The 17,500-nt window shown below is 45.0% G+C and overlaps 1 protein-coding gene across 1 annotated transcript in view; it reads right to left on the bottom strand.

The window, feature by feature from the left end:
- Positions 1-13,779, bottom strand: part of slc17a6b (solute carrier family 17 member 6b) — a 21,996-nt gene extending 8,217 nt beyond the window's left edge. Inside the window, exons 1-8 of the mRNA XM_042074207.1 lie at positions 13,021-13,779; positions 10,822-11,077; positions 9,884-10,002; positions 7,871-7,985; positions 3,519-3,606; positions 3,231-3,317; positions 1,525-1,667; positions 381-530 (exon numbers count right to left, since the gene is read on the bottom strand). Coding sequence (XP_041930141.1) covers positions 381-530; positions 1,525-1,667; positions 3,231-3,317; positions 3,519-3,606; positions 7,871-7,985; positions 9,884-10,002; positions 10,822-11,077; positions 13,021-13,121 — 1,059 coding nt within the window. The 5' untranslated portion in view covers positions 13,122-13,779. The remainder of the gene's footprint in view (positions 1-380; positions 531-1,524; positions 1,668-3,230; positions 3,318-3,518; positions 3,607-7,870; positions 7,986-9,883; positions 10,003-10,821; positions 11,078-13,020) is intronic.
- Between the last annotated feature and the right edge of the window lie 3,721 nt (positions 13,780-17,500).

Here is a 17,500-nt window from a genome sequence, read left to right on the forward strand (position 1 = left end):
CAACAGATTGGAGAGGGTAGCCTAGTAAGAAATTACGGTTGGCGAGACGGAGGAGGATATAGGCCTACAATCAAAGTCAGGGCCAGCGGCGAAGAAAAAGAGATACACAGTAGGCTATACAACGCCCACAGGGTGAACATTTCGGAGTGGGTAACAACTTATTATGCATAGTAGCCTAAAGCCTAAATAAGTTATTATTTAATACCAGTAATAGGCCTAGTATAACTATGAATTATAGGCATTTAACATTAATCAAAATCATAACTTTTTTTTGGGGGGGGGGGGGGTCGTCAATGAATGTCCCGGATTTTCACAAATCAAATGTGGCAACCCTAATGTGTGTGTGTGTGTGTGTGTGTGTGTGTGTGTGCTTTTGTCACCTTGCTGATCTCAAAGCCGAACACCTCCTCGAAGTAGGCCGGCTGGCTGATGAGCAAGAGGTAGAAAGTCCAGCTGCGGCAGAAGTTGGCCACGATGATGGCGTACACGGGCATGGAGGTGAAGAACCTACGCCAGGGCGTCTTAAACTTCTACAACACACACACACACACACACACACACACGCAGTTAGAGTTACACGTGCACAAACCTGGGTAATGTTAAAAAGCTCCTTAACCACTACGCTACCACACTACTGCATGCTAGCCCAGCTCCTTATCCACTACACTACCACTACCAGAACCCAGTTAGTGGAGAGCTCTAAATGCTCTTTCTGCAGTGTTGTTTTCATCATCAGATGCAGTTCAACAGTCAGCCGTACACTAGTCAAATGAAGTCCAGCAGTGTTGGTGAAGCTACCGCTACACACACTGCACTGACTGGAGCTACAGATGCCCATTGACAACCTAATGCTAATGTGTGTGTGTGTGTGTGTGTGTGAGAGAGAGAGAGAGAGAGAGAGAGAGAGAGAGAGAGAGAGAGCCTGAGAGCCTACCTGTCTACCTGTGAGAGTCTACCTGTTTTTTTAATCCTAAGTAGGGCAGAACTCTTTTACTGTAATTCAGTTCATCTTCAAAAGGGATCTGTGTTTATTTTCAAGGAGAGGGTCCTGATAACATCTAAAACTTGAGAATCTCTGATCTGAACCCAGCTGACTGCAGAATCTAGCCAGTGGAGCAGAGGACAGAAGAGGAGAGGAGAGGAGGAAAGTAGAGGAGAGGAGAGGGGGAGAGGAGGAAAAGGGAGGACAGGAAAGGAGAGGACAGGAGAGGGGAGGAGAGGAGAGGAAATGAGAGGAGGAGAGGAGAGGAGGAAAGTAGAGGATGGTGTGATGCAGAGTATGGTGTGATGAAGAGGCGATGAAGAGGATGGTGTGATGAAGAGGTGATGAAGAGGATGGTGTGATGCAGAGGATGGTGTGATGAAGAAGAGATGCAGAGTATGGTGTGATGATGAGGATGGTGTGATGAAGAAAAGATGCAGAGTATGGTGTGATGCAGAGGATGGTGTGATGAAGAGGATGGTGTGATGAAGAGGATGGTGTGATGCAGAGGTGATGAAGAGGATGGTGTGATGAAGGCTGACCTCCGCAGGGCCCAGCAGCTTGGCGCTCTCCCCGATGCTCTCCTCGATGTAGGTGCGCTCCTCTTCTGTGATGGTGGGGTGCACCGCAGGACTCTCATACGACACCAGGATCCAGAACATGTACCAGAAGATACCGAAACAGCCTACCGGGGAGAGAGGAGGGGGGGAGGGAGGGAGAGGGAGGAGAGAGAGAGAAAGGGAGGAGAGAGAAGGGGGAGGGAGGAGAGAGAGAGAAAGGGAGGAGAGAGAAGGGGGAGGAGAGAGAGAGAAAGGGAGAGAGAAAGGGAGGAAGAGCAAGAGACAAACAGACATGAAGGGAGAGTGAGAGAGAAAACATGATAGAGAGGGTGAGAGAGAAAACATGATAGAGAGGGAGAGAGAGAAAACATGATAGAGAGGGTGAGAGAGAAAACATGATAGAGAGGGAGAGAGAGAAAACATGATAGAGAGGGAGAGAGAGTGAATGAGGGAAAGAGAGTAGACCAGCTGGTTTAGAGTTATCAGATATTTGACACTGGCAATTAACACACAATACATTGACACTGCCCATGTAACCGTGGTTGTAACTCATCCGCCGCTCACAGCCCTCGAACCTGCCACCTCAGCACACACCGACATGGGAGTCGAATGCTCTAACCACTGAGCTAAAAGCCCAGGCTTCCAACTCAGCGGTTAGAAGCGTTCTTAAAGCTGCAGTTGGCAAGTCTGACAGATTGAGGGGCCAAAATTGTGAATGAACAACTCTCCTGCCCTCCCCCACTACCACCAAGCATTCCCCTCATCGAGTTTGTGCTCGGCAGTGTGCGCCAGACCGCACCAGACTGTGATTGACAGTCAGATCTCACACAGCCCTGCTCTGATTGGACCAGAAGAACCGGGAGCTGTGGAATTTTGCAAAACAAATAACAGGCTCTAGGTCAGGGGTGACAAACATAAGGCCCAGGGCCCAGATCAGGCCCAGATGTTTTGGGTAGGAAGGGAAAATTAGAAAAAAAGATCACATCCAGTTATCTTCAACAATGTGTAATAAGCAATATCTCTATGATAAATTGGTAACCTACTGTAGAACTACAAACCATCCTCAGGATGGAATAAGTGGAAAAGCTAACATGGAAGGTGGGCATTTCAAGAGAGAAAGAGCAGTACATGACAGCAGTACATTATTTGTACTTGTTTGCTCATAAGTGATATCATCAAATAACACTCTGATACCCATGCAGAAAATGATAATGACCATGTCGGTTTCAGTGAATATGATCAAAACAATCTTGCCAACTGCAGCTTTAAGGTTAGGGGTGTGAGGATTTACACGAGCAACTAGCACGCAAGCTCAGTTTGCCGTTACATCCATTAACACACAAAACAACACAATCAGGCATCAGCACACCACCACGTCAGAACCCAAACACACTGATAGCACACGTCTGCTAACATGATTAACTCTGTGACCTCTGACCTATTTCTCCATCTCTCCCCTCATCATACAGCCAGTAATCCAATATGGTGTGTGTGTGTGTGGGGTGGGGGGGGGGGGGGGGGGGGGATTATTGGGACAGGCTACGGACTCGTGGAAACATCCAGGAATGAATCAATACACACGCGGCCCACATCAGCACATTCATCTGAGCTCCACTGGAATATTCACACACACACACACACACACACACATACAGGCATGCACGCACACACACACACACTTAACACACCGTAAAGATAAAAGACAGAGGACCAGCCAGAGTATTGCACGAGGATCCCAGCCAGAGGCATGGCAATGACAGCTCCTGCATAGGACCCTGAGAGAGGGAGATAGAGAGAGAGAGGGAGAGAGAGAGAGAGAGGGACAGAGGGAGTAGGGAATGTAAAACATTAGATATTTGTTATTAGTGTATTAGTACAGTTTAGAAAATATAGAGAAGGCAACACCTCCGTCCCACACACACACACACACACACCCAATCAGCAGGTGAAGGACAGGGAGGTGTGTGCTGACTCACCACAGAAGGACGTAGTGGCTAATCGGCTCCTCTCCAGGGGTGGGGCCCACTTACTCCAGATCCCATGACACGCTGGGTAGGTCACACCCTGAGGATGAGAGGAGAGGAGGAGAGGAGAGGAGGAGAGGAAAGAGGAGGAGAGGAGAGGATATGGGACACAATGGGAGAGGACGTTAGTGTGGCGTTATTATGACGTTGGTATGGCGCTATTATGACGTTGGTATGGCGTTATTATGACGTTGGTATGGCGCTATTATGACGTTAGTATGGCGTTATTATGACGTTGGTATGGCGCTATTATGACGTTAGTATGGCGTTATTATGACGTTAGTGTGACGTTAATATGACGTTAGTCCTGGTCCAGTCAGAGCCACTGAGGCCCAGTGTGTGTTGGCTTTGACTAGCAGGGAACAAATGATCCATTTGAGCTGCGAATTCAAGTGTCCACAGGCTACAGGCTTTACACATATTTATCCTCACAATACTTCCATTTTAAAAGCATCATATGAAATGGCAGTGGGGTTGTTTTGGAGGTTGTGAGCTTGTGGACTCAGAGACATCAGCAGTCAGTGCCTCCCCCCTCTCTCATCTGACTGAGAACCCTGCAGTCTAACACGGGGGAACACATGAGAACGCTGCAGTCTAAAAGAACACATGAGAACGCTGCAGTCTAACACATGAGAACGCTGCAGTCTAACACATGAGAACGCTACAGTCTAACACATGAGAACGCTGCAGTCTAACAGAACACATGAGAACGCTGCAGTCTAACAGAACACATGAGAACGCTGCAGTCTAACACATGAGAACCCTGCAGTCTAACACATGAGAACCCTGCAGTCTAACACATGAGAACGCTGCAGTCTAACAGAACACATGAGAACGCTGCAGTCTAACAGAACACATGAGAACTCTGCAGTCTAACACATGAGAACGCTGCCGTCTAACACATGAGAACGCTGCATTCTAACAGAACACATGAGAACGCTGCAGTTTAACACATGAGAACCCTGCAGTCTAACAGAACACATGAAAACCCTGCAGTCTAACAGAACACATGAAAACCCTGCAGTCTAACACGGGTGGAACACACGAGAACACTGCATTCTAACACAGGTGGAACACATGAGAACGCTGCAATCTAACACACCAAAACGCTGCATTCTAACAGAACACATGAGAACGCTGCAGTTTAACACATGAGAACCCTGCATTCTAACAGAACACACGAGAACGCTGCCGTTTAACACGGGTGGAACACACAAGAACGCTGCAGTCTGACACGGTTTTAAGAGATCTTAATGAGACCTATAACTCAGCCATGACCCCAAACAGACACATATTCCTCTCTGATTCCCTTTGGAAGTGAGACTAATGAATGCACCACGCCACTCCCCTAATAAAGGCCAATGAACACAGAGCCATGGCTCATGCACACACACATACACACACACACACACACACACACACACTCTCCATCACTCGTCCTCTGAATAAAATGGCTTCCCTGCATCAGTCCTGCATTGTTCCTGATGCTCTTAGCCTGAATGTGTGTATGTGTGTGTGTGTGTGTGTCTGTGTCTGTGTGTGTGTATGTATGTGTGTGTGTGTGTGTGTGTGTGTCTGTGTCTGTGTGTGTGTGTGTGTGTGTGTGTGTGTGTGTAGGCTTATCCTTTTACACACAACTACCAGCCACTCAAGGAGGCAGCTAATGGAGAGCTCTGAATTGCGTCTCTCTGCGGTGTCATTGTCATGAGATATGTTTCCATTAAAACCAGCCCAGAACTGCAGCATATAAACAGAATGAATGAAGCAAATGAATCCCAGCAGAAAGCCTCCAATAGCTAGACCCACACACATGCAAGAGCCCCACTCCATGAGTCCTGACCTCAACCCTATAGAACACCTTTGGGATGGATTAGAGTGGAGACTGAGAGCCAGGCCTTCCCATAAACACACTCCTAAACCTATAGCTGCAAAGGGTGGGCCGACGTCATATTAAACCCTATGGATTAAGAATGGGATGTCACTTAAGTTCATATTAAACCCTATGGATTAAGAAGGAGATGTCACTTAAGTTCATATGCGAGTCAAGGTAATATAGTGTATATATCTATGGAATCTATAAGGATTCTACAGAGTAGAATCAAGTAAAACCACACACATTCTAGAATCCTGCCACTGAGAATCCCACCCCACAAAGAATGAACCGCACAGAATGCTGGACACACACACACACACACACACACCATTTACAGAATTATTATGAAGAGCTGTGAGTAGCCAGCTCTCTACTACATGGCTACAGGAGAACTGCTCTACTCACTCTGGAGGAGGAGTGTGAGAAAGGGCACACACACACACACACACACACACACACACACACACTCCCTCTCTGTAAGTGCTCTAAGCTCTGTGTGGTCAGCAGGGGATTCCTCACCATGAGATCATCTGTATGAGCTCACATCACTAGTGACATCCTCACAAAGCCTGTATATAAGAACACACACACACACACATACCCTTACATGCAAAAAACATGCACACACACACACCCTACACACACAAACATGCACACACACACACACACACACACACACACACACACACACACACACACACACACCTGCATCCTTACATCATTGTCTTTGTCATAATACATCATTCACTGCCAGTGTGTACAGCATTTGTAGAGTCTGAGTTGTCTGTCAACCAACTGTCCACCATCAGGTGATCTGTCAGTCACACAGGCATCAGGCGATCTGTCAGTCTCACAGGCATCAGGCGATCTGTCAGTCACACAGGCGATCTGTCAGTCACACAGGCATTAGGCGATCTGTCAGTCACACAGGCATCAAGTGATCTGTCAATCACACAGCCATCAGGTGATCTGTCAGTCACACAGGCCTGTTCTCAGGGCTTACAGTGAGACCAGGTATATCAAGGCCATATCAAAATGACCGAGTGCAAAGTGGCTTTGTTGAGTAAGACGTTTGGTGCATGGCCACAACTGTGAACCAGAACGAGAAACATGGCTGTTTTCCTTCTTCATGTGAACATCTCTAAAAACTAAAACATGGCAAATAATACTCCATCCATCCACTCTACGCCATCTTTAAATCAGAGATCCACAGGCATGTTAAACCAGTGTCTTGCCACTGATCTGTTGGTTGTGTCTGATGTGTCTCTGAATCTGTTGGTTGTGTCTGGATCAGCATCCTAGGTTTCCAGGGTGCCATGTGTCATTAGCACGCTACAGCCCCACTAATTAAACTCACCACCAGTTCACTGAGGGGAGCACTACAGCCAACAACACTGAACTGATCACACACACACACACACACACACAGAGAACTGATACAATATTGCTGCACAGACTGCATTTGTGGAATGTACTGCTGTTTTAAAGCTAGACACTGACACAGACACAGACACATAGACACACACACACACACACACACACACACACACACAGTCCTCCCATCAACAGCCCTGATGCCCAGACAGACACTGGACACCACACAAATACATGCAGTCTGAAAATCAATATGAGTGAGCAGAAACAAAAGAGGTGTGTGTGTGTGTGTGTGTGTGTGTGTGTGTAGCGTGTCCTGAGGGCTTGTCTGTTGGCTGGGCTCTCCCTCGCTCTAATGCACCTGTGTGAATTCCCACAAAGCCAAGAACGTTCTGCACAGCACCTGGGGTGAAGCTAACACCCTCTCACCTCCCAAAATCCACACACACACACACACACACACACACACACACACACACCATCCAAAAAACTCCAACCCACACACACCCCTTATCATCCTAAAGCCCACCACACACCTTCACCTCAAAGCCACCACACACACACACACACACACACACACACACACACATCCCAATGCTGCGTGGTGAAGGTCAGAGTAGACCATCTGCACACTAGTGTGTATGGAGTCACAGAACTGCTCTCTTCAGCGTTCCATCTCTCCTGTGGTTATGAGTGCCACTTACTGCAATATCAGTTGTTTGCCATCGAGAATATTTAAAAGCCTAGAGAGAGAGACAGCCCTGCAAACATGTTCATTATTCTTTATTTCATTTCCTATTGTGCAAATTAGAATAACACCATACCTTCATTTATTTTTAAATCCACCTGCTCAACAGCATTGTGGTCAATGTAGTGTATCTTTAGAGATGAATCAGACAAAGTTATGAAGGACGCCATTAAATCACTCATCCGAGTTGGAGGTCAACTGTTTCGTCGTCGTTTAGACCACAATGTCAAGTGTTTGATTGCATTTCGATGGCGTGTCAATGTCATGCCATTTATTATCATTATTTTAAAAAACAGCAGCATCTCTCACCTCTACGAGGCCCTGCAGTATCCTCACAAAGATGACTAATCCGTAGTGCATGCGCGCCGCCGACGGAATAAACATGTTGAGCGTGGAGGTTAGAAATATGGCGGCACCAAAGACCCTGCAAGAAATAAAAAATAACATCGTTAGACTTACCAGACATTTTGCATAATGGCATTTATTCACAACAAAACAAGTTCCATGATTCACACCTTTTTAAATAATCAACTAAGCACGGAGACGTTACAAATAACAGCCATAATGTTTATTTAATGAAGCTCCGACATTTTAGAGCGTTTTGGACAATAGGCAGTAGGCTCGCATCTCGAGGGATTTGACTTCATATCCGAGCTCGCGCTGGCGCCGCAGTCACACATATCCGTCTGGAACACGACACCGGGACGCCCATCTGGAGCAGGCTTGGGCGAGGAACATCCTGCAGTTTAAAGCCAAGACACCCCATTGAACTGCACATTTTACTGCACTAAAGAGATTCATTGCTTCGAAGAATTGGCAAGCTATGAAAGACAAGATGACTATGGCATTTGATGTCACGATGCAAAAGATATTGGTGATAAAATTCCAAATTCTTTTTTAAAATCTCATTCAATGTATTAGGCTATTATTACTGTCATTATTATTATTATTGTTATTATTATTATTATTACGTGTTAATCGTATTATTATTATTATTATTATTATTATTATTATTATTATTATACATATTTAAAGTGCATTATTAATACAGTGATTAACATTATTTAATTTCCAATTATTATATCAGCCTAGGCTGGAAATATTATTTAGTGACTGAAATGGTGTCACTGTTTAGTTTAATAGTTGGCCTATGTTGGTTGCAACAAAATGTGTGTTTTTGCGTATGTGTGTGCGTTGGGTGGCTGGAGTTCTGAATGAGGGGGTGTTGACAGTGGGTGTCGACAGCAGACGGCACGTGCCTTTTGTGTGCAGCTGAGGTCTTGCGCAGAGGGCCTTCCCTAATGAGTCGACGCGTGGAAACGACCAAGCAGCAATTTATTTCCCCATTTCTGTCACGTCCATGTATGCACTAGACCCCATGAACCGGCCCCTCCCGCAGGCACGCGGAGTGAAAGCTCTAATCGGATTTGGGGAGCTCTCCAACATAAGAGGCCTGATTCGATTATATCTCCGTGTCAATCAAAGCCGGGTGATAGCGAGTGCATATGAACCTGCTCGATGATAAATTAATAACCAAGTTACAAACGAACTCAACTAATTACTCTGAAAATCGGCTATTACAGGAGATTTATTTTCAAATCAAATTTCCCCCTCTTATTCAACTGCCTCATTAAAAAGTTTCAGTCTACTGACTGAGGTCAAACGGAGTGGTCTACTGTTTTAAAACAAATGTCTGAATGATATCGGTGATCGTTTCTCAACTGTGACTCGTGTAGATTCCTGGTGTCTGGCGACGACAGAAGGACCGGTCGCCATGCTCCCGGCACGCGCGGGATTAGTCACGGCCCCCTCCGGGAGCTCATTAACAGGTGGAAGAAAGCTCCGCAGACGGCGACTCGCGCCAGCTCTCAGCAGCGCTCCACCGTCCGCCTGCTGTAACCCGGTCAGCACTCACTGCACCTCGAGCCAGATCCGCTTAGGATTTCTGGAACGCGAGTTTTACCACTTTTTTGTTCTGTCTCGCAGCAGAAGATAAAGCAACGGAAAACCACATTAGAAAAATAAAATAAAATAAAAAGAGATTGATGAATCTGTTTCGGATATTTTTGTTTGGCAGGTAAAATAAAATGTATTTATTACATGAAATAAATATTGTACATCAAATATGTAGCAATATGCCGATTCTAAAGGGAGCACGTGGTGGCATGAGGCCTGGTTTTTCATTGGAAATTATAAATGATACACTGATTACGCTGCATTCTGGAAAGGTTGTTCATCCGGTAGTGATGTGTGTATAGGCCTACACACACACACGCACACACACACACACACACACACACACACACACACACACACACACACCTGTTTGCCGCCAGTCTCGAGGATATGTAGCCTCCCGGGATCTGTGTGACGATATAACCCCAGAAGAAAGATCCGTGGATCATCCCGACAGTCTCGGGGTCCCAATTGAATTTCGCTTTCTGCACACAGAGAGAGGATTGCAAATACCCAGCATACATCTATATTTGGAATAGTAGTAGTAGTAGTAATACTAATAATCGCAATAATAATAATAATAATAATAATAATAATAATAATAATAATAGCAACAACAATAATAATAAATCATGGGTTTATGCAACCCACTTCAAGTAGGCTAATTTGTGGCTCGTGGGGATACAATAGATGTGATGTCTTTACAGTTTTCTCTTCTCAGAGAATTTAAACACAGAGCATTCAGTAATATAAAATACAAACACTAAAGCACTACAGTAAATAACACTATTTATGGATATACTGGATAACACTATTTATCTAATAAATATGAACACCTTAGTATGGGGAAATAAGAGGAATGAGTCATTTGTGTAGCCTACGTGTGGGTGTCATTGGATTAATAAAGACATCAGATTTGTCCACACTACCATTGTGCGCTGACATTTCATTGTCAAGGTCAATGTCGCAGGGTATACTCAGAACTAATGTGTGTGTGTGTGTGTGTGTGTGTGTGTGTGTGTTTCTGCGCATGCTGCATGGAGCTTTCTGCTTCAACCCCATGTTTTTTTTAAACAGGAGGGGTTTTATCAGTACTGGTTTTGCGTCACAAGCTCGGATCAGAGAGGCCCTGGTGATGCCGCGCTCCTCTGCATCACCGGCAACAAGAACGGAGGGGGGGGGGGGGGGTGCAAGATTGGGAGACACGACTCCGTCATTTTGTCTACGTCAAGAGTAGACCTCCCTTCGCCCACCCACCCCTCCCAATCTCTCTCTCTCACACACACACACATACACACACACACCTCTGTGACGATAATCTTGCCATTCCGGTGGATTGTGCTGTTGTTGACCATGCTGACGATAGCCACGCCCAGGTTGCAGCGGATCCCGAAGGAGATGCAGAACCCGAGGCCGCTCATGATGGCGATGATGTAGCGGCGTGGGAGCCCGAAGCACGTGCAGTCGCACAACGGGGCCTTCCTCTCAGCGGGCACCGACGGGCGGCCATCTTCCGTCAGCTCAATGTTCTCTCCGGGCTTCTGTCGCCTCTCGAGCACTCTGCGACGGCGGGAGAGAGTGGGGAAGTCATTCTACCCGGGTTGACCTAAGCACAAGTCTGGCCTGTCTCGAAACCAGCGCGAGTGTCAGGCGAGGGCAAGGGGAAATCTCTCTCTCTCTCTCTCTCTCTCTCTCTCTCTTAGAGTTGATTAACTATTAATGATAGTGAAACTGGAGCCTCCTGCATTTCCACACACAGATTTTTAGGTTAGTAATGTCCTCTAGAACACTTCAGAGAGGCCTCTGGCTCGTCCACAGCCACCGGTCACACCAGGCTGGGCATTTCTCATTCAGCTCCTACTCACCTACACGGCAACCACAACAATCCACACAACACACGCGCGGTGTAGTCATCCCAGACACACCAGAACACGTGTTAAATAAACATAAACACACACAGACACACACACACACACACGTATACATATATACAATATGTGTGTGTGTGTGTGTGTGTGTGTGTGTGTACACATCATTGCATATGTGGCTGGGAGACATCGCGGAGTTGCGGCCTGTACCGCATTGCAGCATTCTGCTCACCTTCGCCCTTATTTGCATTCACGGAAACTCGCGCGCTGCCATTTAAGAAGACGTACGGGCCTTTATGTACGTGAATCAAGCGACAGGAATGTCAAAACCTACAACGTTTATTTCTACGACTAAATGAAACAAGCCTATTCTGACATCATTCTGACACAATCATTCATGATGAAGAGTGTTTCGAATTAAGGGGCAATATAGCTACGGGCACCATCTTCGCAGGCTATTAATAAACAACTGATGTTGATTACTAAAATAATTCACGGGAAACAAATGCATTGTCAAAACGTCTGTAAAGCATTTCGATGTTTACATGATTAAAATGACAGAATTCTCATTGGTCTCATGTATGATGCACGGATCTACAATACTCTTGTGCCTTTAATTATTTTACCGATGCAAATGCCATATCATTCGATTGTTTTGTAACGAAAAAAATATTTAGTCAATCTGTATGTTATGCGATATTATTTTTTTTTGTAAGAATTCATGTGTTCGGCTGGACACTACTGTAAAGGGCAAATACGATATGTGTCCGAGAGGACGGGAGTGAATTGCATCAGTAAAATAATACTTGGCACATAAAATGGTGAAGAATCGAATCAAATAGGAAATGATTTCGATTCTGATTGAAAAGTAAAATATAACCCATCATTCACCATTTCAGTTCCCTAGCCCATCGCGCCTGAATGAAGCTCTCCCTACATCCACACAAGGACGCCTCCAGAGAGAGAGAGAGAGAGAGAGAGAGAGAGAGAGAGAGAGAGAGAGAGTCTGAATTTGGAGTTTGCTGTTAAACATCGAAAAGCATCGACCCACGTCCGCACAGGTAAATAAATTATACGGGAGAGATGCGCTCACGCGATGACAGCAGACGCCTATTCCCTGTCAATTATCCCTGCATTCGCTTACAGTCTAAAATAAGCTCTCTCTCTCTCTCTCTCTCTCTCTCTCTCTCTCTCTCTCTCTCTCTCTCTCTCAAGGGAATGCTTTCATCAAACTATTACTACGCAATGGCGAGCACTGTGCTCCTTCCATAATAACCACATCCACCAAAGACGGAATTAATTCAGCCCATGCATTATCTGCAAGACTACTGCGGATTCCTCGAATTTGAAGAATGGCACGCTCTCCCTTTACTCGTGCACAAGGCCCGAACATCAAGCACTCTTCAAAGGACAAGTCACCTTCACTTTAATCTGAATCAATTCCTCTCAACAGACATATAATTCACATCCATCTCTATCATTGTTTTGATGTAAATAACATTTTAACTACATCTATAGCTCTAGTAAATACAGCTGACTTTACATTCAACGTTAATGTAGAAATGGCTCGTTTTTAACATTGGTTGTTTGAAGTAGTTGTTTAAAGGACGGTATGAATTAAATATTTGTAAATACCTGTACATATGCCCCAGTGTCTTCCCCGCAAGCTGTTTGAACCCCTCTTTATTGGGGGTGAACCCCCGGGCTTCGGGCGCGGGCGCAGGCTCGGGCTCCATGTCCAAATGTGAATAATCCGACGGTGCTTCTTCGTCCTACGTTAAAGTGTCATGTTACGGTGCGTGGCGACCGAACACACCAGAGAGAGTACAGAGGTGTTTCCTACTGAAGAGGAACGGAGTTGGCTCGAAGGTATAGCGTTGGAACGGGTGGCTCGCGGTGTGTGTGTGAGAAAACGCCTAGCTACATCTAGGAGTGGATAGCTGGCGCCTGGTCACAAACACACACTCTCCGCTTCGCTGGCGATCAGCATGCGCACGCAATGCCATATCTTCGTGACAACAATTTGTTGCAATAAAATATTTCTTATCACGTTAAGAAAGGATTTTTATTTTTTTCATAAAAATAGGAAGGTGTTCAATCATGATCAAATCGAAAATTGAATATCCTTTGTTGAATCAAGAGTAACAAAATCCTGACAACTGACAAGACTGAATGAATGAATTCTTAATTGTTATAGTCACGAGATTATCCTTTCCCCCGCGCTCCTTTTCGCGGCTTTTTCCGGCTGCGGGACTTTTCAGCACCAAGGTCAGCGATACTCGCACGTCTGGCCCAGTGGCGCGTGGTGTGTCCGAGCTGTTCACGCGGGAGCGCCTCTCCCGTCCGCCAGCCCGTGATCGACTGGACTCGCTGGGAGGGGTCTGCGGGCACACACTGTGAGGATGGCGCGTGTCTTTACGCGAAGGCATCGCTCTCTGTCACAGCAGTAATGACGCACATGTGATTGCGTATATAACCTGTTCAGATATTAAACCACACGTACAACTTTAACCCTCTTATTTTGTTTTTATTTCCTGGTGGGTGTGGCTCACATCATAAAGCTCAGCTAGACAGGGGCGGTGCCATGGAAACCAAATGAGCTGTGGATTCCCTTCCCCAAAAAACTGTGCTGTGGTAACGGTGAGGTGGTTCTCCCTCTCACCTCCTTTCAATCGGCAACACATGCATTTCTGGCTGCCATGCCAACCATCCTTACAAGGACATCAGCAGGGATAAAACTAAAATAAAACCAGTAAATCCTTATAGTGAGTGATACGAATAAATACAATGGAAAATACATATTATTTACTCTTAACACATGTAGCCTACGGCGTTGCAAATAACGTGTTTTTTTAGTTATGAAGTGAAGAGCACCGTTTGGTCTGCTGACACATGTTGCTGCTGGTGGTGTTGGTGATGGATGTGCTTCACGGGGGCTTTAACAAAGCAAAGCCGCCGAGGGAGGCCGACATGGCGGCAGCCTGCCCACAGACAGGAGTTAACGCGGGCGCGCAGCGACATCTGGCGGCGACTTCTATTACAGTTTTTTCTGAATGCTTAAACACATTTTTTGTAACTATGGCTTTTTTTTTGCAAAACTCTACACACAAATGGCAAAACCACTCACTGAGTTCGCAAAACTAAAAGCACAAACACTGCTTTGCACTCAGTTTGCAATTTTGTAACACACACTTTGCACAACTGTAGGCACAATGGCTATTATTTAGACTATTTTGCCAACTCTCTGGCACACTTTCTCATGTGAAAACTGTTTTAGATAATTAGTTCACTTTGCAATCAGCCTAAGCACTATAAATAAGCCACAGGTAATGTACAATGGGTACGATGGAGTGAGCAGGAAGAGTGAGAAGAGAAAAAAACAGACAAAAAAACAGTCTACATGTGGGGATATTGTCATGTCAGGCCTGGATACGTCATTCCAGAATATATTTTTCCCGGTGCCTTGGACTAGGACATTGCATTTGATGTAGACAGAATTTTGAGAGAGACAACCCGATGTAGACTGATTTGTTTTGTCTCAGTGAAATGCTATTTTGTGTTTTGACTTGGAAAAACACACTTGTGTTTGTTTTGATGTGTGTAAATACAACACTAGTACTTGAAGTTGGAATCCCTGTATGTTTACAGAACTATGACAAAAGTATGACCTCAAACTGACATAGTCTACCTTGTGCACAGAGAAAGCAAAAGCCAGATGTGTTTTTTATTCATACCATCAGTGTGTAGTTGGCACATTGTGTGCTTATTATTGTGATGGCTTGTGTTTACTCTTTGATACGAAAACACCATTTTTACGAAGGTGTGAAGAGTTAAGCAAGGTGTGTTAGCTTTTTCAAGAGAACTACAATGTTTTGCTGATTGGGTGAGAGGTTTTGCCATTTGTGTGTAGAGTTTTGCAAAAACAGCCATAGTTACAAAAAATGTGCTTAAGCAATCAGAAAAAACTGTAATACAGGAATCCACCGGTACAGGAAATAACTTGCATGAGCGCATAGCCTACCATGTTACAGTTTTTTCTTAATTGTTTACACACAATTACTGGTACCTGAGACACAATGACCATAACATGTAACCAACCCCCTGAACCAATTCTGCTAAACTACAAGCACAATTCCTGCTTTACACTCAAATTGCAGTTCTAAAACACATTTTTTTCTCACAACACTACACACAACTCTCTGCATTTGGCACAGTTTTCATGAAGAAAATCTCTTGTTTTCACAAGGAACACATTGCCATTGAAATTCTAAAGTTAATTGCCCTACTGACACATCACATGGGCAAACACCTGTCACACAGTTTTTCAATTAGCAATCAGAGCTTCAGCATAATGCTTGTGATGTGCATGGATGAGGTGCTGTGGCCTGACCGAAACAGAAGAGAGGATGCAGCATAGCTTTTTTTTTTACTGTAACTATATCAGTCAGCCAACACTCTACAAGAAAGGGCAGAGCAGGCTGTACTTCCTGAGGAGGCTGCGCTCCTTCAATGTTTGCAGTAAGCTCCTCAGGATGTTCTACCAGTCTGTTGTTGCCAGCGTCCTCTTCTATGCAGTAGTATGCTGGGGAGGAAGCACAAGGAAGAAGGATGTGGGGTGAATTGACAGGCTGGTAAGGAAAGCTGGCTCTGTAGTGGGAGCTGGACTGGAGTGTATCACTTCACTATCTGACAAAAGGACCCTGAGCAAACTGATCAACATTTTGGACAATGAATGTCATCCACTCCACAGCACTATTGTTAAGCAGAAGAGCCTGATCAGCTGGAGACTTCGCTCACTGCCTTGCACAACAGACAGACTGAGGAAGTCATTTGTCCCCAGGGCCATTGAACTGTTCAATGCTTCACTTAAGGGAAGAGGAGAGATAGAGTCTGTCTGTCTCTCCACCCTCTCCATGTTTGGGTGTCTGTCCTCTAGCCACGTTTTACCATTGTCTTACTGGCTCACTGTTTACATGCTATATGAGCACATATGCATAACCCCTCCCTCCATCCCACAGATTGTGGCCACACTTATATCCTTACTTAATGTAGTTAAATATATATATATATATATAGTTTGTATTTTTTATATTATATTACCTTGCCTACTCTCTTATATGTCCATATTTATTTTATGCTGGTCTCAAGACTTTATTATTGCACTGTTGCACTGTTGGACTTACTCATTTGCACCATCACCATGACACTCACTCACACAGAGCACCTTACCTTACTATGCACAGAGAATCACAGGCTCAGTCCCTGCCTCAGTCATTGCAAGCGCCTCATGATTAATCACCCACTATGTGGATACTGTTTTTAGACTTGATTTAGATTTAGGGCTCTATCGTGCGTCCCAGCGCAATTGACTTTGTATACTCGCGCTTTTGTCTTTCCTATTTTGCAGTCAGCGCATATTGGAATTTTCCCTCCACAGGTACGTGCCTGTAAATTAGGGAATTCGATTGCGCCCACCGGGGCGGTTCAGCGAAAAGACGGGGCGTGTTCTGGCGCAAACGTTCACTGTTGATATTTTGCAGTTTCAGAAAACAATTCCGCCACAGACCAGGAACTCCCTGGTCTAAAGTCTGCGCAAATGCAGATGCTATTTTGAGGGCCTGCGTGAATTAATGTGTTGCACACCAATCTACAGACACCCCCGTGATAATATTTGTCCATTTCCCGGTTTTGTTCGTGCATTGGTGACCTAAACAATTAGTAGCCTACAACATCTACATGCAATATATTTACCATAACAACGCCTAATTATGACCTATTCATTTGGACAACTTTATACAGCCCTATAAAGGCCAAAATTACCTTTAGTTTTGTTCCAATTTACCGTTATCTATGGCTTTAAACATCGCGTGCGCTTTAACATCAGCCTAAGCATTATTCCAGCTGCGCTAAGGTTTTAAGCACCCGAATTTTGCCTACCTTGTTGTAGCCCATCTGAAATAACTCCAAGCTTTATGTTCCCTCCATACTTTCGTTATTTTCAAAAAACGTTTTATATCCATGATGGCCTTAAAGTCTTGAGTTAGTGAATTAGCTTAAATCAGCTTTTATGAGCTGTTAACCAGCAAATAGTACAAGAAAGCAGCAAGTATGGCTA

This window comes from Alosa sapidissima, chromosome 20 (genome assembly GCF_018492685.1).
Source record: "Alosa sapidissima isolate fAloSap1 chromosome 20, fAloSap1.pri, whole genome shotgun sequence".
In the NCBI taxonomy this organism is placed as follows: domain Eukaryota; kingdom Metazoa; phylum Chordata; class Actinopteri; order Clupeiformes; family Clupeidae; genus Alosa; species Alosa sapidissima.